The sequence below is a fragment of the Medicago truncatula genome, chromosome 3, assembly GCF_003473485.1.
Source record: "Medicago truncatula cultivar Jemalong A17 chromosome 3, MtrunA17r5.0-ANR, whole genome shotgun sequence".
Taxonomy (NCBI): domain Eukaryota; kingdom Viridiplantae; phylum Streptophyta; class Magnoliopsida; order Fabales; family Fabaceae; genus Medicago; species Medicago truncatula.
This window is the reverse complement of record NC_053044.1, coordinates 57,142,907-57,168,760: the sequence shown is the minus strand read 5'-3', so window position 1 is coordinate 57,168,760 and position 25,854 is coordinate 57,142,907. Positions and strand designations below refer to the sequence as shown.

Genomic DNA, 25,854 nt, shown 5'->3' with positions numbered 1-25,854 from the left:
AATATGATTTAAAATTTGAACGTAACTTTGATACCTTCCGGCAGTTGTTTCTCCCTCGCAGTTGTTTCTCCCTCACAGAACAGTTGCTGCTGGGGCTGTTTGCTGTCATGCGCGCAGCTTTTCAGCTGCTGTTTTTTCCTGGCCAGCGGCTGTTGGTGCGGTGTGTCCCCATGGGGCAGTTATGGAATGGATGAGGCATAGCTATGGGATTGAATTTTGGTGTTTGTAATTAGATTTCAGAGTCACAGCTTACGCCATGTTTGTTTTGTAGTTTGGTTTTTTGGTGTCCTCGCCGGATTGGTGTTGGAGGTTGGATGTTACGCCTATAGGCGGCATCCTTGTATTGTTGATTATACCGACTCTTTGCGTCTTACATGAGTTTTCGGTTCAATAAAATTTTGCCTATTCAAAAAAAAAAAAAAAAAGTGTGATGCCGATATTGTTTCGAAATTTTTGTGAAACACACTGCTACTATGTCCCTCAATTGTTAGAATTTATTTGGACTTTGAAAGTTAGCGAATAAATTGTGACAATTATTTTATTTCGAAAATAGCAAATTTTATTTATATAACTGACAATTAAAAAAAACAGAGAGATGAAGTACTATTTTATTTATATATAAGTAACAATTTTGAGATGAATCTTTTGTTTCTTTTTTTTTTTGGACAAAAAATAAATAAAAAGAGAAATAAGAACATGTATGTAATTGTTTAAAGAATGGTTATACGGATGCAATTGAATTTAATGGGATAGATTAACAGTTCAAAACAATTTTACACATTCAAACAATCAAAACATTTTAAATTATCACCTAAATTGGTGTGACAATTCAACTATATGCAATGCAATTACCATTTCTCTCTAGAAACGATGTTTGTCCAAGTACATTGTACTACGACCATATGTGGCAAGTGCATAGTGACTATCACTTTCTCATTGAACAAGGGAACATTAACACATCATTGTATGCTGTCAAAAAATAAATTATAAAAAAAAAAAAAAAAAAAAAAAGATAGATAAAAAAATTGATGTTCATTTCTAATAGTTTGCAGAAGAAGCCTAATCCCGTTGAACCTGCGAAGGTAAGCAAACACGCAACTTACATCTGCATCTTTATTTTCTCTCAATCATAACAATAACCTTCGATTGAGAGTGTAATTATTCATTTTAGTTTAATTTGCTTTCGTGATTGATCGGTCGTTCTTACAGGCTTGATGGCGGGTACATCAGATTTCGACCCTGCACTCGCAATTTCCCACAACTTTCAAGATGTATGTATCTCTTTCTCTTTTGTTCTTAGATTTTGGTACACAAAAGTGTCATACTCATAACAATACACAACAAAACCATATACTATTATTATCATAAACGCCAAATTTATAAAAATAAAACGTGCTACCTTCGTTCTTTTCTGCTAGCTAGTATATTCCAATTCAATACGCTGATTCTTCTTCTTTTTTTTTTGCATGTCATATGAGCTTATAAGCTGTAAGCTAAAAATCTGACATTGCCAAACACAAACGCTAAATTAACTTGTTTACCCAAACAGAGACTATATTCAATTCTAAACTTTTATTTTCATTTTGATTGCATGGAACCATGGACTGCAGACCACCTACTCTTATACTGAAAGGTAAGATCAACAAAAATAAATTTGTTGAAATGAATTTCAATGAAAAGAAAATGTATGAGTAATCTAATCATGCTTCAAATACATGTTCAACAGAGATGTAGCACTTTACGCTTTAGGCATAGGGGCATGTGCATCGAATGCTGTTGATGAAGACGAGCTTAAATATGTTTACCATGAAAATGGTCAGCAGTTTATCAAGGTATTTTTATTTTCAAATTATATTAGTGTTAAATGTTTGCTTTAAGCCTTTTATTCTCTTGTAACATAAATTTTATGTCCAATTGTTCTGATGGTTAGAAGTTTGTTAGAACTTTGCTATTTTTAAGATATTCTTGGTATATGTGTAATGTAACAGAATCTTGCTGAGACAGTGTTGCTAAAAAATTCTCACTTATGCATCATTTTCTGCTCTTTAGGTCTTGCCTACGTTTGCTGCTTTACTTTCACTTGAATCATTGCCAAGTGGTTTTGATATTCCGGGCTTACAGTAAGTAATATGTTTGTGCTTACTGCTTACACTTCATGAATTTATTTTATGGATGAATGCATAATTCTTTTAAGTTTTACACTCCGTTTTCTGTCATATTGATTGAGTCCATGTGATCTTCCCTTTTTGCCTCTTCTGATATTTAACCTGAAGTAGAACTTTATGCATGACAGATATGATCCACGCCTTCTGCTGCATGGACAACAATACATAGAGCTGTGCAAACCGTTTCCTTCCAGCTGCCATGTAAGGTTTTTAATGAATACTCCCTCCGTTCCTTTTTAAGTGTCACTTTTGGAGAAATTTTTTGTTCCTATTTAACTGTCACTTTCAAAGTTCAATGCAACATTAAATGTTGTTTTACCAATATTATCCTTAGTTATTTCTTGTGGAGAGAGAAATATATGAAATGGATATTAAATGAATAAGGTCATTATAGTAAAAGTATAGCTTATTGCATCAAAAGTAGTATCAATTGTTGATTATCTTGGTTTGTGTAAAATGTCAAAATGTGACAATTAAAAAGGAACGGATGTAGTATTTGGCATTCTATGACACTTGAGTAAAATGTTCAGTAATGTTTTCTTGTTCCAAATTTAGCTCAATACATCAACATTTTAAATGAAATTCCAAGGAAAATCAAATTGATAATAGACGTGAATGAAATTTTATGTTATAGATGCTCACATCTTGTAGAAATGAAAACCTTTATGAAATTGTCATCATTTCCATGCATATGTGAAATAGTTTGCTTTTTCTTTGTGGCATTTACATACCAATATGACTTAGTAAGTAAAATATACTAAAACCACGTTTACTTGAGAAGAATGGGATGACGACTACGTTTTTAATTAAAATGCAGGTAAAATGATCTGATGCAAGTAAGTGATGAAGATTAGATTTTGTATGACTAAATTCTGTCTATCTAATTTGCATTAGATTCTTTTAAACAAACTTCTTCGACCCCAAAATATCTCTCCATTTCCACACCTGACCTTTACAAGTATGATATTCTGAAATAGTAGTGATTTTTGTGAGCATCCTCAGGTTGATATCTGATTATTTTCTCTTAATCTTTTATTGTTACAGATACAAAATAAAGTCAGCCTCGCAGGATTGCATGACAAAGGTTGAATTGCCATAAGAGTTTTTACTTAACCATCTGCTGTACATGTGTTGGCTGCACAGTTTTCACTTATACTTTCACATCTTTAACGTTCTGCTGTGCTTGTGTTGTCGATTTTTTTTTATTCCTTTTACTCTTAAATTCTTCTTGAAGACACGATGTTGCTTAAATTTCAGGCAAAGCAGCAATTTTGGAGATTGAAACAAAAAGTTACGAGAAAGAGTCTGGCGATTTATTATGCATGAACAGGTAAAAACCGAAAACTTTCCTTTTAATGTTTTGTTACACTCACACTCTAGTAGTAACTAGTGAGTTGCTTGCAGGACAACGGTCTATCTGCGTGGTGCTGGTGGCTTCTCGAAGACATCTAAACCATTTTCTTACTCAAATTACCCTTCAAACCAGACATCTGCTGTAAAAATTCCTGAAAGTAAGCCTTTTGCAGTGTTTGAGGATCGTACGCACCCATCTCAGGTATGCTGTAGCTATTCAATCCTATTTGAAATAAATTGGCTTGTTCATTTACAAGAATTTTTTTTTTTTCCTTTTCCTTTCCCCCTTTCCTTAAGACATGAAATAATGCTATTACACGGGATTTACAGTCTTTACGTTTTCCTTGCCTTCCCTATTACCCTCTTTGTAACAAATTTTGCTCTTAGACATGAACTCATGCCTACTATGTGGGGTTTTGAGCTTTTACATTTTCTTAAATACTTTACAACTTTGGTTAGTAGATATACTATAATGTAGAGTCTTGTCTCTTTTAGGTGTCAAATTGTCTGAAAGCTTTAGACATGCTCCATTGTGATTTACGATATACAAACTCTGAATATATTTTCTGTTTGGCAGGCATTGCTCTACAGACTATCTGGTGATTACAATCCTCTGCATTCGGATCCCCTGTTTGCAAAGGTTGCCGGGTTAGTACTCTCATCCTGTCTTTTGAATTCCAGAAGTTCAATTGGATTGTAATTTTTACCCTATTTAAATTACTGTTGTGCTTGTTTGAAGAGGATTGGTCATATGAATTAAATACATAGACAAAGGGGTTATTTAGCAATTAAGATATAACATCATCAATTTGTGACTATTCTTTTTGTGATCATTTTTTATTATATAGATTTTCTCGATTGCACGGCTAATCTAATGTTTTTAACTGATTGCCAAAGATTCTCGCAGCCAATATTGCATGGGTTGTGCACATTAGGATTTGCGGTAAGGGCAATTATCAAAAGTATATGCAAAGGAGATCCCGACAGGATAAAAAGCATAACCGGCCGTTTTCTTCTACATGTCTACCCTGGTGAGACTCTTGTTACCGAGATGTGGCTTGAAGGCTCGAGGTAGGTTCACTGTTCGATACATTCATAAAGATATTATTTTTTACTATACCCTTCTATCATATTTTTGTTATCTAAAAGTTTCGAACATACTTTTGTTACCTAAAGTTTCTCGCTGTCCTATTTGAATACATGGGAAATTCAGGTTCATTTTATAAGTTGAATATTTAAAATTGTGCAGGGTTATTTATAGGACATTGGTGAAAGAGAGAAAACGGACAGTCCTTTCTGGTTCCGTTGATCTGCGTGGTTTGAACTCATCACTTTGAAGGAGTTGAATATAGCTCAGATAATAATGCCTAAATGAGCAAGTTATGCCGTCCAGTTATTTATGTTTGGAATAAGGACTAAATTTAGACACAGTACCATAAGTATTGTTCTTACCGTTTCTGTTACAAAGAGAATTTTTTCTAGTTACAATTTTTTCTCACTCTTATACTATCCTTTTATGTTTACAATAATACCTAAATGCACTGATGGCGATTTTAAATTTAATGCAATAGTGTTTGATAAATGTTAAAAAAAAAAAGGTATTTGAATACAATAATGAGTTACTTGCAGTACCAAGTAAACTAATGGTTTGACTTTTCCCTGATTCATGATTTCTTTCATACAAATTTTATATGAAACTTGCAGTAATAACATGAGTTTATTATTGCAGTTTAAATCACTAATGTATTAAATTCAATTTTGACTTTATTGTATTTTTTAATCCTTTAATTTGGACCAAGTAATTATGGTCTTTTGAACTTTATGAGCCAATCAAGTTTTTATTATTTTCAAAATCAAGTGAATATGGTTTGGTTGTCGTCTTATACAACTCCAATTGAAAAAAAAAAATTGTACAAACATTTGATATGTTGAGACGCTAGTTTAGAGTTTGCGATTTTCACTTCTCAACACTCCTATGTAATAATGAAAGAAAAAAGGTCCGGTTGTCTATTTCTTTTATCTAACTTCCTTAAACTTAATTTTTAAATCAAGATTATGATTTGTCTAAAATCAATTTTAATTTTACCGGGAAATATAATTAAATTTTGATAAATGGGGAAATTAGGGTTTAAAGTAGAAAACTTTGGAGTAATTGTTACTTTCTCACCCGAGGTATTCTTCAATTGTTGAAAGGTAGTAATTGAAGTAGAAAACTTTGAAGTATAATTTTGACAAGAATTTTAAGCTTATGTTTTAATTAGTATTTTTTTTTTTCAGGCAAGTATTTGTACGAAGAAATTTTTGAAAGGGTGAGAAAATTTTGACGATGATACTTTTTTTGATGCTAAGCTTAAAGAGGGAAATACCTTTTTATGTATGGCTGTCTAGGGGTGAAAATGGTGCAATTCAGGATGAAAACTGAATCGAACTGAACTGCTGTGCATTTCGAACTGAACTGTTTCAAATCGAATCGAACTGTTATTATTGATACATTGAAAAAAAATATGAATAAAAACAAACGAAATTGAATTTTAGTTACCGAACCGAACTGTTCCGAACTATTTCAAATCAAACTGTTTCAGTTCAGTTTCAGAATTCTTAGTAATGGTTCAGTATTTTGTTTGGTTCAGTTCAGCAGTTCAGTTTTTGGTTTTTTTGTCCACACTAGGATGTCTACTACCACTCTCTAAAGCACAATTTTGTTCTTATATATAGTAGAAACAACAATCATACTTTATTTTACCAAGTGAATCGGTATCCTTGGGTTGGAATACATGTATTTATTTCCTTGATTTGCTTCCTGTTGTTATTCACATTCTTGGTTTTTAGAAAATAAATGTTCTCTTTAGAAATTGTTGGTTCCAAGTTCCAACCATTGCTTTCAAAATAACAAAAGAGTTTGTAGACATTCGACGCAGTTAGCATCCAATGAAAGCCTGAGAAAAGATTACTTATCAAACGATCCTTCCATATTTAGGGCAAATGCTAACTTGTGTACACATGTTAAAGAATTCATTATAGAAATATACGTATCAAAAGTCATACATTCAACTTCTTAAAAGTTAACATATGTTTTTTAATACATAGTTGCTCTCTTTGGGTTGTTTAACTTGTGCCCTTAGGGCACATAACTTGTGTCCTTAGGAACAAGTTAACAATAAGGGCACAAGTTAGCATGACCCTTTAAATATTCCGGAAAGTTTACAGGCAAGTAATTGAAGTTTTACCACATCAATTTCTGAAGTACCAATGTTTTTATAACAACTTTCAAATATTTATTTGAAAATAATTCAAAATAAATGATTGACGATTCATTTGGGTATATGGTAGCATGGTAACTTAATCATATTCCCACTTCGCTAACAATCTCATGTTCAAAATGTTTTCTTGTTGGAAGTGAACAGAGAAATGAATTGGTTTGCCGGCATTGCCTGAAAGAAATTTTATTCCATTCTTATATATACTGTGATCGAGTGGGCTCTATTCAATCCAATGTGCTTCTAACATTTTTGCCATAAAACTGTACCGATCGGCAGCTTCGTCGATCTGACAAATATATATAATCAACTTCAGACATAATATATAAAATGTAGATAAAGGAAAAACAACCTGAAACCATAATTGTTACCATTTTCTTTGTTGGACGACCCGCTCCATGTCCAGCTTTGCAGTCAATGCGACCAATTATAGGGTTTGTTTGGGGACTTTTCTCCAAGCTACTACATAGCACATACTGCATGGTCTGCAGCAATTGGAATTGTGTTAGAGAGATAGAGAGAAGAAAAGGAAAAGGGTGGTAAATTGTGATGACTGGAATGAGATTTTCCTCCCAGTGATCACACGAGAATGACGACCTATCCCCCCCCTATGTGACAACTATTTGTTAATTTCTTTAGTTTATAACCACTTATTCTGTTACTTGCAACATAATTCAATAAATATAAGTTGTGTTTCAATGAAAAAATTTATATGCTTGTATAGCCCACTAACCGCCAATAGCTTCAATGAGTGTAGTGGCACAACTCGATCATCATGATCTGCCGTTAACAACATAGTTGATGGGTATTGAATTGACTTGTCAGGATGCTGTTCCCAAGGTCGCCGGACATTATGCAATGGTGAGTACCTAAAGCAGTAGATAATAAAAGAATCATATTTCAAAACATACCTACCAAAACATATCCAAATAATAAAAACCACGGGAGTTCATAAAGCAATCTGTCTTTCAAAACATGGTTGAGAAACAACAGGAAAGCAGATATATTATTTACTTTTTTCTAGATGAACCTCAAAATATGAGGATAAAATGGTAATTAGAATCCTCAACTTATGCCAGGAAATAATTATGAATACCATGCAGTCAATACTGCTAGAATATACGAGTTTACACCAACCAACCATTCCCCGTGAGAAATAATTATTGAACTGTAACGGAACATATACCATCAAGATTCAGCTTCAGGTAAAGCATGAAAGACAAGATATTTGTCGCCATCATTTTGATATTTATAGAGTTCATTATTGTCCTCGATTATATTGATTGATAAATGATAATTATCATGTGAAGGTGGCGTAAGAAAATAACTTTGGTCCAATGACACTATCTCTTCTGTAAATATCATAACAACTTGATTATCAGACCATGCATGTGTAGCTTATGAACTCCAGGAAAAGAAAACAAAATCAAAATGAACATGATATCATGGACCAATGGTGGTGATTAACAATAGTCCAACAAAGGGATATTAATCAAAGGTCCAACAAAGGGATTGTCTCACAGATATTTAAGATGTGAGATATGATTTTCACTTACTGGTATGTACTACTCCCTCCGGTCTCAAATGTAAGCAACTTTTCACTTTTTAGGTTCATTCAATAAATGATGCATGTGGTCCATATTATAGACCGCATACATCATTTATTGAATGAACCTAAAAAGTAAAAAGTTGCTTACATTTGAGACCGGAGGGAGTATATAAGTAATTCCTATTTCTCTGTTATGCATCTATATTATGAGAACTCTAGTCACATGTCTGTCAATTAAGTACTAGTGAAAAGCAACCTTTTCGTCCATCCACATATGGGAATTGTTCAAACCGGACCCTGCCATTATCCTGCTTCCATTAACAGCACTTACTAATAATTTTCCGCTGATATATATTAAAGAAAATAAGGTACTTATGTATAGAACTTCTTTCCTAACATATTGAAATTTATCCTTGATATTTCAGGACAGGATAAAACTCACTTGATTAGCCAATGAAACTCTTCCTCCTTATCTGCACAACCATAATCTGAGGTCCAAGCATGACCTGAGTAACAATTAGGAATCAGCAAGTGGCATTTCTTTTTTTTGAACAATCACAAGTGGCATTTCTTTAAACAAGCTACTGGACATAATGAATCTAAACAAACCTATGGTAAATTTGTGGAACCGTAGCATGTCCATAACGCCAACATGAGCCAATGCACAGCCAAAGAGCTCAGGTCTCTGTACAGATAAAGGAAAGGAAAAAATCTAGCATAAATAGAGAGCTGTTGAATGGGAAGTGTGGCTTAGAAATGGAAAAACAAAGCAAATGAACCAGACCTGATTTACGCAAGCACCAACAAGAAGTCCACCATTGCTTCCACCTTCGATGCATAACTTTCTGGGTTGGGTATAACCCGTGGACACAAGGTATTCACCGGCAGAAATGAAGTCATCAAAGCAATTCTGTTTTTTAGCAAGGGAACCTGCTTTATGCCATTCTTCCCCATATTCTCCACCACCACGAATATTCGCAATGCAGTAAACAAAACCTAAATGTTTTGTGAGTACAATGCGACTAACACTGAAGGATGGTGTAATACTGATGTTAAAACCACCATATCCATATAACAGACACGGGTGTGAACCATCGAAAACAATATCCTTTTTTGCAACAATGAACATTGGGATCTTGGTGCCATCTTTACTAGGGAAAAAAACCTGAAATGTGGAAATCACATCAAAAAGGCCAAGTCAAGCAACAATGATACAGACTCAAAGAAATAGCATGCCTGTACCCATACAGACTAAAGGAATTCAAAACAGCCTATTTAAAAATGTAACAACTTTGCTGCCTGTTTTCATACCAAATACTGGAATTCAAAACAGGCAATTTAACAGTGAGGACGGTGCAGCATCGGAGATTTTTTATGTACCTGATTGACTTGAAACTCGGAGCGATCAAACCCAGGGACTGCAATTTCACGTAATATCTTCAGATCAGGAGTCCCTGTTCCCAGGTTGCACTGATAAACGATACCGGGAGACAGAAAGCTTGTAAAGCTAATGAAAACCACATTATCTTCACGCCGTGCAGAAATATCATAAACTGTGCCAATGTCAATTGGCAGTTCATGCAGCAAGGAACCTGATTTTAAGTCTCTTACTTGTATAAGATGCTTCACATCACTCAAGTAACTTACTATCAGTTGGTTACCATTTACAGCACATGCGGACTCAAGTACATCTTTGTCAGACTCTGGCAAAACATCAGCCCATGTGTTTGGTTTCTCCAAATCTACTCGGACTAGTTTATATTTTGGAGCATCTTTATTAGTTAAAAATGTAAACACACTGTCATCATTTGCAATGTAATCATACTTTGCATCAAAATTATCAATAAGTTTGACAAAAGGGAGGGGAGAATTTGCACTAAAAAAACTTTCGAATATGCTGGGAAAATCAGACATGTCACAGTAGTACAGTTTGTTAACTGGATCACACCCTTCGCTAATATAGAGGAGGAGATACTGCATCACAAGTAAAAACAGAATCAGATAACAGTGAGTTGCAAATGTCATGAATTTAACATTATACTGTGATGAATATATCTTCCGTGGAATTAGATGTACTAAAGTTACATAACAATGAGTTGCTTACCTTGATATGTTGTTACATAAGAATAAGAATTCAAAACTTAGTATTCAGGTTTTATGGCAAGACACTTCAAGAAAGGGAGATTCTATTGACCAAACACATTTTTTCAAAGTTGTACTATAATACTAAGTCACTTGCCTAAAAAAAACTCGGTCACTTAATAACCAAAGTGCTGAAATGGAAGTTATGCAAAGCAATATAGTAGAGAGTAGAGAAACTGATTCCATAGGAGATTACTAAAGCAAGAAATTCTAATGTTCAATCAGGAAGATCTAACTAGATGCCTCCTAGAAATCAAATATGGGGCAGGGCATAAAACAGCAAATCATCAAATACGTTGACGTTGGTAAAATCACTAAAAGCGCAGAGACATCCGTTGCATGTTTTCTTATTTTATATGCACATAAAAAAATAAAGACAATATAAGATAATTCTAAATTAACGACAATAATAAAGCACCTTCCCATCATCAGTAACAATTCCTCCAAACGAATATTTAGGGTTTTCATGATCTTTCCAGCACAAAATATCTCCTGATTGATCCGTGCCCAAAAAATGATAATAAAGCATATGATAAAGGTTAGAGTTCGTTTCAGTCCCAGCATCTACCACTTCTCCATCTCTACAGTATAAAAGCAGAATAATAAATTCATATATCATATCAACACAACATAAAAATAATCCTACCATACCAAGTACAATCATACATAAGTTATCTACAAGATCTCCATATAGATAATACCAATTCAAATCATCTTTATAATTTGCTAAATTTGTAACTCAAATGCAATTGCAAAACATGCACTTCCCGGAAAGAATGTGAGCAAAGGACATCACTTACTTGGGTGCTGGATAGCGGCTATAAAAGAAACCTTTGTTATCATGTGTCCAGCTAATGGAGGAAAATTTAACCTGAAACAAAACATTAAAAATCATCAATGGTCTCTTTTTATGCCTGTTTTAATTTCTAGCAAAGGCACGCGGCGATACTCACCCATGATAAATTATCAGGCTCAGCATTCTTGTCCTCGATACGCAACACTTTTATAGTCGCCCAATCACTACCACTGGAACTAAGCGCATAAGCCAAGTACTTGGCATCTTCACTCACCGAAAATGTGTTCAATGATACAGTTCCATCTTCACTTAAGGCATTTGGGTCAAGCAAAACCTGTGGTTCTCCCTCCAAACTATCCTGTAAAACGAAAAGAAAGGATAACTTAGAACTTGTTTGGATAAACAACTTAATTAATCAAGTGCTTACGTATGAGTTATTTCTATAACAAAAGATAAAATAATGTCAAACTATTTTCATATAAGTTGTTTTCATAACCTATACTGAAGTGTTTATGAAAATAAGCTGAAAGCAACTTATGAACATGTAATACGCGGTTTCCAGAAGCTCTCTTAAACAGTTTCGTTTCGCCGTAAATGGACTCAAATAAGTCTATCCAAAGAGGCCCTGAATCAGATCAATTCAAAACCTATCCTGAAGAGCTTATGAAAATTAAGTTAAATAAGCTGGACATGTCATAAGTTGTTTCAATAAGTTCTCTCAAACAATCTCATTAGTGTTTATGTCAGTAAATAAGTTAATCCAAACAGACCCTAAATCCGACTAATTAAAAGAACAAAGCAGAGCATTAACAATTCAACCAACGAATGATGTGAAAGCAATAGCGAACCTGGACATAGAGAATGTCCTGTGCTTGAAGACCAGTGTTATGGAAGTAAAAGTACTTATTGGCTCTTCTAAAAGGAGCATCATAACGAGGATGATCAAATAGCTTTGTGATTGTTTCGTTAAGCTTGGATCTTGTTTCGCATTGTTGAATCACCGAATTCGTCAATTGAACCTGTTTCTCAACAAACTCTTTCACTTCTTCAGCATCAGGATCTTCCAACCTACAAAAAAGAAAAAAACATATGAAAGAAAAATTGAAGAACGAAAAAGAATGGTTGAATGAATTTGAGTTAGTTGTTACCATCGATAAGGGTCGGCGATTTTGAGGCCATGGTAATCGTCAACGACAGAGTCGTCTCTGCGAGCAGCGGGATATTGCAAAGGTTCGTCTAGGGTACCCATGCTGTTCTATGCCGAAGAAAGGAGATAAAAGTTTTATAAATGTGAAAGAAGGTTAAATACTTGTTAATATATTTTCTCAAGAACAAACGCATGACACAAATTAGACAGTTATTTTGAGACTGGAAGGAGTCATAAGTAGTTTCTACAGTTTCCTTAAAGAAAAACGTATGTCAATTTATTATTCTCCTCTTAACAGCTTGATAGCCTAATGGTTAGAGTCATATTATAAATGTCAAAAAATGAAGAATTTGAAATTCAAGTTTTAACTCGACATGCAATGTTCATGGAGCTACCAACAAAATTGTTGTTGCGAGGATAGTATCTCAACTGATTTGAATTAAGGAATAAGAATTTTGAGATTTTGTGTTCAAACCCGAATAAATAAGTAACTAATTATTAATCTAACAACTAATTAATAATACTTGTCATTAAAAATGTATATATCGTAAAGACTAATTATTGGATTTGTATATAATTTTAAAGATAAGAGAAAGTTGTAGGTTAGAATGATAGTAGCCATTATTTCATTCGCATATCCAATGGAAAAGCTATACAAGATTTTGTAAGTTGATAGATGAACTTGCATCTTAATATTTCACTTTCTTTGAGTTATACTTGAATTTAAGACAACGTTGAGTAGAAATAAAAAAATATATAAAAAATGTTGATTACTTAAGAGTTGTACAATTATTCACCATTAGAGAAAAAAATGTGTACGAGTTGCATAAATATGATGCATTATTGCAAGGCTATTTATTGATGCTCTATGAAATCCAAGATGAATTCCACCACGAGAGATGCTATGAGGAAAATGGTTGCGATCAACATTGTCAGATCAGAATTTTTGTTTTTTCTGACCCTTTTGTCCAAAAAAAATATAAGTCTGACCCCCTTTGAAAAAAATTCCTAAAATGACCCACTTTTGGTTTTTTTTTTTTTTTGTTCTTTTGTGCGTTTCCGCCATTTGAAACAACTAGCTGCCGGTCCAACACGTGTCACATCGTGGCAGGGCAGCTTTTTTTTTTTTTTTTTTTTTGTCATTCCCGCCATTTGAGGCGGGACCGATTTTTTTTATTTTTTTTTTTGTTTTTTGCTTTTATTAATTTATTTGAGAAAAAATTTCAATTTTGCACATATGGGTCATTGTCATTCAGTGTTACCACTAAGCCAATATACATTTGATGTTAATTTTCGCATCCAATAATATATATATATATATATATATATATATATATATATCATTTTTTAAATCAGTTTCACACACCATGAGGCATGAACCATTCAATTTTTCATTTTTGTTCCCTCAAAAAAAAAAATCATTTTTGTTTTTTTAATCTAAGTCTTATAAAAAAAATATATATATATAGGGTCCCCATGAGCTTAGATTTTAAGGTGAATTTCTCTAACCACTAGGCTATTTGACAAAAAAAAAATATATAGGAGATTTTATAATTTTAATTGGATTCTATATTTTATTTTGAAAAATTACTCGAATATCAACAAAATCTAGATTTTATTTTGAATATATATATCTTGAAATAATATATATATCATTTCGTCGGATAATTTATCGGTGAAAAATATATATTTCGTCGGATAATAATAATAATAATAATAATAATATATATATAATTTATCGTCGGATAATTTTTCACCGATAAATTATATATATATTTGTCGGAGATCCTAAATTATCCAAACAAAAATGAAAAACTGGATGGTTCATGCCTCATGGTGTGTGAAACTGGTTTTAAAAAGGGTATATATATTATTAGATGCAAAATTGGCTTAGTGATAACACAAAATGGCAATGACCCATATGCGCTTGGTTCGATTCCCCCTGAGTGCAAAATTGAAATTTTTTCTCAAATAAATTATAAAAAAAAAAAAACGAAAAAAAAAAAAAAACGTCAGATCATGTATTCCTAATTAAATAAATGTTAGTGGATCTTGCTAACTCATTTCCAGCCCTATTTGGGGGCATCCGTTGGTATTTCTAAATGCTAATTTATTAAGATGAAATGAGATAAATTCATGTTAAGATACCAATTAATTTACGATAATTTTTATGATTTGTTTGGTTATAATCTTTATCGAGGAATTTTTTTTAATAATGGTGGTTTGGATTTCACAAGAGGGAAATTCAATGTTCTCGTCAAATCGGGAAGTCTCTATCCATCGGATTTTAATTCAAATGAATCTTCTTTGCATCAAAACATTAAAACATATATCTCTAACCTTTTATTTATTTTTTTAAAAATCGAATTAAAATAAAAGTTATCACAAATGCATGAATATTCAAATAAATATAGAAAATTGAACACATACCAAACTGCGGAAAAACAAAATTAATCCATACAATTTCACACACGCATGCGCGTCCACTTACACATACATAGTACAACATTTTCTCACGAGATCCATAGGGTACTACTCCTTCGTTCGAGTAGGATTTTTATGACGATTATTGTAGTGTGTAGAGCTATTAACCAAAATTTTAAAGTTCGCGTGTTTTTTTTGAACGAGTTCGCGTGTTATAAATTCCCTTATTTTCCAAAAATTACCCCAAAAAATGTTGAGTTGTCAAAGAGATGACAAAAGGTAAATTTTAATTTTGCATTGCATAAGATTTTATGATGGCTAGCCTTTTATAATTTATATAAGATTCCAACGTATCTGGTTTTAAAAACAGTTTATTGGGCCAAGAGCTTTGTTGTACTTGTTTTTCTTGGCTTTCACATATTTCATAGAAAAATAAATATAATTAATTTTCTATTAAAAAAGGTAAAGAAAATACACATTGGCGAGATATTAACCCAAAGCATGTATCAAAAAATTTGGACAGCATAACATACACACGACAAACTGACAATGACATTCTAAAACATTAACAATACCCAATAGTATCAACACCACATGAATATGGCAACATTGGTCTGAAAAGTATTGTTTGATAAAACCAACAAGAACAATGCCTAGAAGCTCGTATACTACGATGTTTGGGCAAATCAAGTGTGCAACGTTAACAATTTAATATCATAAATAATATAATCAACACCAACACATATAATAAACATTAATTACAGTTCAATAAACTTAAATAGAGTCATCCACGTAATATATTATGCATACGAACCTTTTAAAATTGAAGTAGCTATTGCACAAGGGAAAAGAAAAACAAGTAATATTATGAACCTTTTAACAAAAAAAAAAAAGTACGCACAATACTAATAATTCAATAGATTATATGCATTATGAAGAAGTGGATGCATCAGATGTCATTTTCGATGCAAAAGTCGACGCCAATGTTTGAAACACTGGTATTAGCGTTGTTCACGATGCAGTTTACATAAGTTTTAAGGGAAAAACTCATTTGATTTGAAGATGAAATTTTTTGCGGTCTGATTTTGGATGACTCCTTAAAAAAAAAAACGGTGTATGTGTGTGTATACACATATACATACACATACATACGCGGTTCAATTTAAATAATTCAATCTAAAATCTGACATGATCCGGGTGATTTTTACAAAACCGCATCCAACACATTCAATAATATTAAAATTTGTGCGAATTTTTGGGTTTGGAATCGGATTACGGTTTTAATTTGGATCAAATTGGATTTGAACACCCATAATCACTACTAGCACTGTCGATTTCAACGACCATATCATATGTAGTTAAAAAGGATATGTAACTTGTTGTATATTTATTTATTTTATTTCAAAAGTTAATTCAATTAACTAGCACATTTAACTTGTTTACAACAGTTACTTTTTCATTCTCAAAAACGTGCAAAAACACTAATAAACTCATAGAAAATTAAGCTCTATTCTTCTTTCTCATACTTGATTAGTAGCAACAAAATATATAAAGTCACACTAATAACTCCTAATTTTGTTCTTCTTCTCCTCCAATTTTCTAATTCCTGAATAAACATCTACCTGATAAACTTATAGTTCTTGCTGTTCTGTTACCTCCATCACTAGGAAAAGGACCTGCTGTATCCTGGGGAGTTTGCGCACATTGAGGCGGATAAATTCCAAGGACAGTCTTCGTGACGCCTCAGGTTAATACTAACGTGATTTTACAGGTTTCCTTTCTAGTTTGTTTTGCAGAATCAGGTTCCGTGTTATTTGAAGTTGCGGTGGCTGCGGTGTTCTTCAAAGTTGCGGTTGCTGTGTTATTACTTAAAGTTGCGGTGTTGCGGTTGCTGTTTACACATAAGGTACAACAATCTTGGAATTTATCCTTTATAATTGTGACCGCAAGTTAATGTTTGGGTGATTGGAAAATTAGTACAGACCTTCTACAAGGTACACAATTTTCATTCAACAATTGATTTCCAAAATAAATTGCCGTAACTTCTATTGTTATATATTGGTTTTTTGAATTAGAAACATTGATGTTCATTCGCTTGGTCTCATACGTGATTGAATTATTATTATTATTATTATTATGGAATCTGCTTTGTTGAAAAGCCCTTACAATAAAACTTTTAAATCAAATATCCATATTGCTCAAAGTAGACAAGCTGTTGATTCTCAATTAAATTTAGTTTTGTCAGATGATATACATGTGAATGTTATTTCTCATACAATACTTTCAATGAAAGAAAAACCATGGGTGCTAGACTCAGGCTCTACCTCACATACCTCACATATTTGTGCAAATAAAAATATGTTCACATCTTATAAAACTATAGGGAAAGGAAAGGAGCATATCATTTTAAGTGATTTGAGAACAATTGATGTTCTTGGTATAGAAAAAGTGGATTTAAAACCTGCTTCTAGAAAAACCATTTCTTTAAGTAATGTTTTATATGTGCCTCATATGAGTTATAATTTGGTGTCTGTGTCTATATTGAGCAAAGTGGGTGTAACAGTCACTTTTGAATCAAACAAAGTCTTACTTTCAAAATGTGGGGGTTTATTTGTGTTGGATATCTCTGCAATTATGAATAAAAATATTCCCTCTGCATGTTTGGTTGATTCATATGATATTTGGCATGCTAGATTAGGACATATTAGTTCTTCATATGTTTATAAATTAGATCGTCTTGGTATCATTTCTCTTGGTGATAAACAACATGATAAATGTGATGTTTGTGTTGAATGTAAATTAACCAAAAAGACATGTCCACCTGTGCAACGTGAATCTAATTTGCTTGATTTAATTCATACTGATTTAGGAGATTTAAAGCAAACTCCAACAAGAGGTGGTAAATGTTATTATGTGACTTTTATTGATGATTTCTCTAGATACACTAAGGTTTATTTATTAAGGCATAAAGATGAAGCGTTTGACATGTTTTTATCTTATAAAGCTGAAGTAGAGAGTCAATTAAATAAGAAAATTAAAAGAGTTAGATCTGATCGTGGTGGTGAGTATATTTCTTTTAATGAATTTTGTGAAAAAGAAGGCATTATACATGAAATAACTCCTCCTTATTCTCCTGAATCTAATGACGTGGCTGAAAGGAAAAATAGGACTTTAAAAGAAATGATGAATTCTATGCTAGTTAGTTCTCATGCTCCTAATAATCTTTGGGGTGAAGCTTTATTGTCTGCATGTTTTTTATTAAATAGAATACCTCAAAGAACTACCGGTAAGACACCTTATGAACTTTAGAGAGGTTATCAACCTAACTTGAAATATTTAAAAGTGTGGGGGTGTCTTGCTAAAGTCATGTTACCTGAACCTAAGAAAAGAAAGTTAGGATCTAAAACATCTGATTGTATGTTTATAGGATATGCTCAAAATAGTGTTGCCTATAGGTTTCTTGTTTTGAAAAGTGATGTTTTAGATTGCAATACAATTATGGAAACTAAGAATGCTGAATTTTTTGAAAATATTTTTCCTTTGAAATCTAAATCTGAAGGTAGCTCTAAGCAACCTTTAGAAATTAATTTTGAAGGTCCTAATGAGGAATTAAGGAGAAGTACACGACAAAGAAAAGAGACATCCTTCGGAAGTGATTTTTATATTTATCTTGTTGATAATGAGCCTAAAAATTTTCATGAAGCCATTTCTTCTTCTGATTCAAAATTTTGGAAAGAAGCTATTAAAATCGAAATTGATTCTATTAGCAAAAACAAAACTTGGATTTTAGTTGATTTACCTCCAGGATCAAAAACTATTGGTTGCAAATGGATTTTTAAAAGAAAATATAATCCTGAAGGATCAATCGATAAATACAAAGCTCATTTAGTTGCAAAAGATTTTTCTCAAAAAGAAAACATTGATTATTTTGATACTTTTGCTCCAGTAACGAGAATTTCTTCAATTCGAATTTTAATAGCTTTAGCTTCTATTTATAAACTTGTTATACATCAAATGGATGTAAAAACTGCATTTTTAAACGGTGATTTAGAAGAGGAAATTTATATGGCTCAACCTGAAGGATGTGTAGTTTCTGGTCAAGAGAAAAAGGTTTGTAAACTCCTTAAATCTTTATATGGTTTGAAACAAGCACCAAAACAATGGCATGAAAAATTTAATCAAATTTTGATTAGTGATGGTTTCTCCTCTATTGAAGTTGATAAATGTGTTTACGTTAAATCTTTGGATGGAGAACATGTTATTATATGCTTATATGTGGATGACATGCTCATTTTTGGTACTTGCATTGATATTGTGATCAGAACTAAATCTTTTCTTTCATCTCAGTTTGATATGAAAGACATGGGTGAAGCAAGTGTTATTTTGGGAGTAAGAATCATAAGGAAGGGTGATAGTATAATACTATCCCAACAACATTATGTTGAGAAACTTCTTAAAAAGTTTGGTCATTTTGACTCTAATCCTGTGAGTACCCCTTATGATGCTAACTTTAAATTGGTGAAAAATAGAGGTGATCCTGTTAACCAGAATCAGTATTCTCAAGTAATTGGGAGCTTACTGCATCTGATGAATTTTTCTCGACCTGATATTGCATATGCAGTAGGTCGTTTGAGTAGATATACTCATAACCCGAGTCAGGATCACTGGCAGGCACTTGCTAGACTTATGAAATATTTGAAAGGTACCATGAATTATGGTATTGTATATAGTGGATTTCCCGCTGTACTAGAAGGGTATAGCGATGCTAACTGGATCTCTGATTCAGATGAGACAAAATCTACTAGTGGTTATGTATTCACACTAGGTGGTGGTGCGATTACATGGAGATCAGCTAAACAAACAATAATTGCTAGATCAACTATGGAGTCAGAGTTTGTAGCTCTAGAGTTGACTGGTAGTGAAGCTGAGTGGTTAAGAAATTTTTTGGTAAGTATTCCTTTAGGAACAAAACCAACACCATCAGTGTCAATTCATTGTGATAGCCAATCGACTGTAGCTATTGCAAAGAATACATCTTACAATGGCAAAAATAGACATGTACGTCTGAGACATAATATAGTAAAGCAATTGCAAAAATATGGAACTATATCGATCGATTATGTGAAGTCAGAAGTGAATCTAGCCGATCCATTGACAAAGCCTCTAGGGATGAAATTAATATGTGTAACATCGAGGGGAATGGGACTTGAGCCAATTGAAAACGACAAGTAATGGTAACCCAACCTTTGTGACTGGAGATCCCATGAAGAAGGTTCAATGGGAAAAACAAGTTACTTGTTAGTTCTGTTAGCACTAAAACTTTTTCTTCCCTTTCCTATGGTGTATGATATTGGATGTGAGAGTGCTAATTTATATAAAATTGATGGGTAAGCTTAAACGGCTTTTAATGATTACCATAAGCCCTTATGGGTGGTGTGTGGTTGGAGCATGCACTGGATGGAATCACCTATATGAGTGTCAAGTGGGGCCGCTTGCATGAGACCGTGGCGGGTCTCTAGAGCACTCATGAATACCAGGCACGCGCATGGCCTATTAGCGCACAACGGCGTAATAGCTAGAATTCTGGGGGTGTAATGTGATTGTGAGACCTCTAACACATAACAAGTGTCTTGGATTCCATAGCTTGCTAAACCAATTCACTGTGTGTTAAGTCTTATTAGTCTAGGACAGGTTCCATAGCTTGCTATACTGTTCCGATGCATTACATCTACGATGTTTACTCAGAAAAATTCTTTTATTTTAACTTTTGAAATATGTGGGGGATTGTTGTATATTTATTTATTTTATTTCAAAAGTTAATTCAATTAACTAGCACATTTAACTTGTTTACAACAGTTACTTTTTCATTATCAAAAACGTGCAAATTTGTTAGCTATTATTGTGGCTTTATTTTTGCAAGACCAAGTCAGTTTTGTTGCTATATAATATTACGTTCCAACGTGAACAAAAACACATAGAAAATTAAGCTCTATTCTTCTTTCTCATACTTGATCAGTAGCAACAAAATATATAAAGCCACACTAATAACTCCTAATTTTGTTCTTCTTCTCCTCCAATTTTCTAATTCCTGAATAAACATCTACCTGATAAACTTATAGTTCTTGCTGTTCTGTTACCTCCATCACTAGGAGAAGGACCTGCTGTATCCTGGGGAGTTTGCGCACATTGAGGCGGATAAATTCCAAGGACAGTCTTCGTGACGCCTCAGGTTAATACTAACGTAATTTTACAGGTTTAATTTCTAGTTTGTTTTGCAGAATCAGGTTCCGTGTTATTTGAAGTTGCGGTGGTTGCGGTGTTCTTCAAAGTTGCGGTTGCTGTGTTATTACTTAAAGTTGCGGTGTTGCGGTTGCTGTTTACACATAAGGTACAACATAACTTGCATCCACTTCATCACTCCCACTTTTGTTACCAAAGTCAATGTCAATGTTTGAACCACTACTATGATTACTAGCACTGTCGATTTCAGTAATTGAACGTATGTAGCCAAAAAGGATTCGTAACTTGAGTTCAATAACAAAATTATATTTAGTCAACTAGGATATGTAATATGCATTCGCTTCATCATTGTCACTCGTAAGTACACCCAAAAGCATTTCTCAGTATTTATTCGTATCGTCATCTATCATACAATCATATTCATCTATTAAAGTTGTTGCAATTTCACAAATTTTCACATTTGTCTTTGTAGCACGAGCGACACAATTGTGCTTCAAACTATCATTCATTACCACCCTACCTCCTCTGATGTCTTTCTATTGGGAAGCTAGTATGATTTTAAAACATATCCATAACAAATTATTTTACCTTTACTTTTATTTTATTCTCGATAAGTTGAAAAATTATAAAAATAAGCTAAAAACAACTTATGAAAATGTCAAAAAGTGTTTTCATGAGTCCACTAAAATAATCTCATAAATGTCTACATCAATATATAAAGTCAAATAAGTAAATTTGAAGCAGGAGTTCAACTCACGTTTGAAGAATACGAGTCAAGCCCTCACTAAACGAATTTTAATTGACCATAACTTCTAAAAATAGTATATGTACATGTCATTTTTTTTTTGTCATAAACTTTGTCTGAGGGTCTCACATGTATTTAGGACAATAAACAATGTAATTGAACATAAAAAATAAACACAATATAAAATTGCATTACTTGTGAGTTGTGATTAATGCTACGATTAAATGGAAGGAACACAATAATTAAAAATAATTATATTACATTGCTACACTTAAATTTACAAATAATATTTTTTAAAAATATCCTCGTGTTTGATGCAACAAATATAGAAATTTAAAAACAATTCAAATAAATGTAAAGTTTTATTATTTTTAACAAAATATCAGTGCATCACTTCTTTTTTGTTGTTGTTGTTGTTATTATTATTATTATTATTATTATTATTATTATTATTATTATTAGCGTTTAGACAGACACTCCGTGTCGTCTTAAGCTTTTTTTATTGTGGTAATGCGTGCAAATTATGAACAATATTTTTTTATGAAATTAGTTATATTTTTGGTTAAAATTTTATGTATAAATATTTACGATTTCATATTGCAACAACATCCTTATCTTTTTCAAATACACTAACAATATAAAAAATACAATATAAGATTTTATTTTTTTCAATGACAAACAATACAACATCATTATTAAAAAATCAAGGGTATAATTGGAATAGTAAATAATCTAACCGAGAATATCTAATATTCTTTGTATATCGCTATAGATAATAGCGTTTCTATTATAGTGAAATTGTTCATGTCTGAATGAGATTTAACTATTTTTTAATTAGCCATTTAAGTAATATTAATAAAGGATAAAATAGTAAATAAAATACTTTTAATAAATGGTAAAATTGAAAAGTAGTATATATTATTGTTGTTGTTGAATACGCTAAATGCTCACCTTCAATTTTATTTTTTTGGAAATTCACAATGGACAAAATAAAAAACTAAAAAAATCATGTACCAAAAAAAATAAAAAATCAAAGTGATAGTGAAAAAATAAAAATGAAAATCTGGAGTGGAAAAGGAAAAATAAAAAACTAATGGTGGTATGATGCTTCCCATATTTAGTACAACCATGCGGCAACGCAAATGGATAGATCCATAGTTTTAAAAATTGGACCGGTCGATCGGACCGGTTGGATCGTGAACCGGTGGTGTGTCCGGTCCTAACAATTTAATGGATCGGTTATGTAATTGAACCGGTGAAAACCGGAAACGGCTCGGTTAAAATCAATCAAAACTGGTGACTCGGTCGGTTTACGGAACTGCCGGTCCAATGCTTAGCTTTGAAAAAAACCGAAATAGAAAGAAGAAAAGTATGGAGAATAAAAAAACAGAAACAGAAATAAGAAATGTCTGAAGAGGAAGCAGAATCTGCATGCTTTCAATTGAAACTACATTTAAGACTTAAAGTAGAAGAACTAACACAGAAAAAAAGAAAGAAAAAAAAAAACTAAACTTATGAGCGGCAGCTGTTATTTGTGATGTTGTTGTTACAAGTTACAACAATAAGATAAATAGGGTTTTCACTTTCGGTTGATGAGCTTGTGAAATAAGCCCAATTCACATACGACCAATTACAAAGCCTATTTGAAAAAAAAAATTATAAAGCATCTTTTAAAAATAAAATAATATTATAGCAATGTTTTTTTTAAGAAAAAATTAAAAAATAACTTGTTATTTCTAATTGAATAATTGTTAATTCTTGATATTCTATGGCTTTAAAAAATAAATTTAGTTTGCTATATACTTTTAATCTGTCAGTTTTTTAATTTTTAAGTGGTAGAGTCGTCGGTTCAATCTGATTTAATAAGGGTAAATATTTATAAAAATTTAATTATGAGACTGAGTCATCTATCCGAGTTATTTGGTTTAATCCAATTCAGTCATTCGGTTCAACTAGTGGTTCGACCATTAACTCATTGACCCAGTACCGTGGTCGAGGCGATGACCAAGCCGAGTTTTAAAACTATGGATAGATCAGTTATAATCCTCTCTATTATGATCATTTCCTTTTATTCTATTTATAAAGAGAAAGATAAAAAGTTAAAAAATTATAAAAAAAAAATATATTTATCATTAATATTTTGATTACCATTTATTTTGATAAATGAAGATAATCCTAACTCGATAGATAAGCGTGTTTTGTGGGCTTTGGAATCAATAGAAAAAACAACATCTGGGTAATCCTATTATTACTGTATCTTTTTCCAATTCAATTAATTTATGTTTTCCATACCAATACTGAATGATATTTTTTAAAGTAATTCATAATTACTATTTTCTATAAAAATTAATTGTATTTATTAAAATATATGAAATTTATAAAATGACCTATAGTATAGTAATTTGGAATGCAGGGAGTAAAATAATTATAAATAGTTATTAATATCACCATTGTTTTCTCAACAAAAAAAAAATCAATATCACCATTGTTAATAATATTTTTTCTATCTCATTTACCTTTTTTTTAAGTATTTTAGAAATCTGAAAACTGTTTTTCAATATTCTAAGTTTATTTTTTTAGGTAAACATGGATCAGTTTTGAAGAATTACTAGCGATTCTTTTATCATCATCATCATTCAATAAAAATTAATCACATGGGTAAATAAAATGGCAAATACTCATATTTTGATAACATTAATTAACATAATTTCCAAACATAAGTTCTAAGTTTTCTTTTACAAATACTTTTAGCATAAAGTTGAAAATTAACCTTTTTTAATAAATAATTACTAGTTGTAAAATTCTTAATGTGTCCTTAAACTAAATTTTACCCCTCTTTCAAAATTACTCACAATTTTTTTCAAGATGATCCTAATTTTTTAAATTTAAAAGTAGTAATCTTAAAAGGTAAATTATTAATATAAAACCAAGTGCAATGGGTGTGTTGAAAGACACTCTCAACATGTTGAACCATTGCAAGGGTGTGTTGAATTTGGTTGAGAGATGAGGTGGAGGAAAGAGGTGATGAAACCATTCAACATGTTGAAGCTTGACACATGGCTGAACTTGATTGGTTGTTTGGATTTATCTCATCTTAATAATTTGAACTCAATTATTTCATTATAAATTAATTTTTAATTTTTTTTTTATACCAAAATTCATGATTTTTTTTTTTGTCTATAAATAGAGACTTTGTTCATTTGATTTGGACACAGAAAAAACTAAGTTTTTCATTATTATTATTATCTTTCTATTAGCTTTTCTTTTAAAGTTTTAATCTTCTTTTTAGTGAAATGAGCCAAAAGCTGTTTGAAAATTAATTTCAATCAAATATTTGTCTGTATTTTGAAGTTTGTTGTCTTGCATTTCAAGTTATTTGTGTGCCGTATACTTAATTTATTGTATTGCATTTTAAGTTGAGAAAATAAAAATAAATTATTTAAATAAATTTTGTTTTTACAAAACACTAAAAATAAATCGTTAAGTGTTTTTTATTTTATTTTAATTTAATTATATTGATAAGTGTAATTATATATAATTATAAAAACAAAAATATAAAATTAAATAAGAATAATAAATAAAAGATAGTGGGGTAAGTGTTGAATGAAAAACCATTGGAGAGAGTAAAAGTTGAATAAATATTGAATACTCCCTCCGTCCCAAATTGTATGACGTTTTGGGCGTTTCACACATATTAAGAAATACAATTAATATTGTGTGAAAAAAAAGATATTATGAGTTGTTTTACAAAATTGTTCTTAATAAATAACATGGGAAAGATAAATGAAATAATTGAAAGAAGATATAGTAATAAATAGTTAAGGTTATAATAGGAAAAGTAACATTAATGTTGCATTGGTGTTGTAAAGCGATATATAATTTGGAACAATTTTTTTTCCCTAAAGCGACATACAATTTGAAACGGAGGGAGTAAAAGAAAGAAAATGATGTGGAGTGTTGGAAATTGAAAAAATAACTGTTGAGTGTTGTTGAATGAAAAAACCATTATAAATGGTGTAAGAAGAGGGAGGGAATT

The 25,854-nt window shown here is 31.8% G+C and overlaps 2 protein-coding genes across 3 annotated transcripts; one reads left to right on the top strand and one right to left on the bottom strand.

Annotated features, from left to right (window-relative positions):
* Positions 1 to 932: 932 nt before the first annotated feature.
* LOC25490284 (enoyl-CoA hydratase 2, peroxisomal) lies at positions 933 to 5,022 on the top strand. 2 transcript variants are annotated; one of them, XM_013606790.3, is made up of 12 exons: positions 934 to 1,082; positions 1,210 to 1,271; positions 1,611 to 1,633; positions 1,727 to 1,832; positions 2,050 to 2,120; positions 2,294 to 2,366; positions 3,210 to 3,249; positions 3,423 to 3,495; positions 3,570 to 3,720; positions 4,096 to 4,166; positions 4,416 to 4,589; positions 4,768 to 5,022. In XM_013606790.3, the coding sequence occupies exons 2-12, from the start codon at positions 1,215 to 1,217 to the stop codon at positions 4,853 to 4,855; spliced, it is 927 nt and encodes a 308-aa protein (XP_013462244.1). In that variant the 5' UTR covers positions 934 to 1,082; positions 1,210 to 1,214; the 3' UTR covers positions 4,856 to 5,022. The 2 variants fall into 2 exon arrangements, with proteins under 2 accessions (XP_039688127.1, XP_013462244.1); XM_039832193.1 differs by lacking the exon at positions 4,768 to 5,022 and having other exon boundaries at positions 933 to 1,082; positions 4,426 to 4,589.
* Positions 5,023 to 6,513: 1,491 nt separating this feature from the next.
* Positions 6,514 to 12,605, bottom strand: LOC25490283 (prolyl endopeptidase). The gene is made up of 12 exons (XM_013606789.3): positions 12,411 to 12,605; positions 12,111 to 12,330; positions 11,420 to 11,620; positions 11,267 to 11,337; positions 10,885 to 11,047; positions 9,705 to 10,298; positions 9,109 to 9,489; positions 8,934 to 9,009; positions 8,767 to 8,830; positions 7,509 to 7,644; positions 7,147 to 7,260; positions 6,514 to 7,064 (listed from the first exon to the last, which is right to left on the bottom strand). The coding sequence occupies exons 1-12, from the start codon at positions 12,509 to 12,511 to the stop codon at positions 6,999 to 7,001; spliced, it is 2,187 nt and encodes a 728-aa protein (XP_013462243.1). The 5' UTR covers positions 12,512 to 12,605; the 3' UTR covers positions 6,514 to 6,998.
* Between the last annotated feature and the right edge of the window lie 13,249 nt (positions 12,606 to 25,854).

Bases quoted from the DNA above. Each gene is read 5' to 3' on its own strand.
- LOC25490284 (XM_013606790.3), top strand. From the start codon at position 1,215: ATGGCGGGTACATCAGATTTCGACCCTGCACTCGCAATTTCCCACAAC. The intron at 1,634-1,726 runs GTAAGATCAACA...CATGTTCAACAG, and splicing joins ACCTACTCTTATACTGAAAG to AGATGTAGCACTTTACGCTT. The intron at 4,167-4,415 runs GTTAGTACTCTC...TGATTGCCAAAG, and splicing joins CTGTTTGCAAAGGTTGCCGG to ATTCTCGCAGCCAATATTGC.
- LOC25490283 (XM_013606789.3), bottom strand. From the start codon at position 12,511: ATGGGTACCCTAGACGAACCTTTGCAATATCCCGCTGCTCGCAGAGAC. The intron at 11,048-11,266 runs GTAAGTGATGTC...TTTATACTGTAG, and splicing joins AGCCGCTATCCAGCACCCAA to AGATGGAGAAGTGGTAGATG. The intron at 10,299-10,884 runs GTGCTTTATTAT...CTTGTGATGCAG, and splicing joins TTGTTACTGATGATGGGAAG to TATCTCCTCCTCTATATTAG.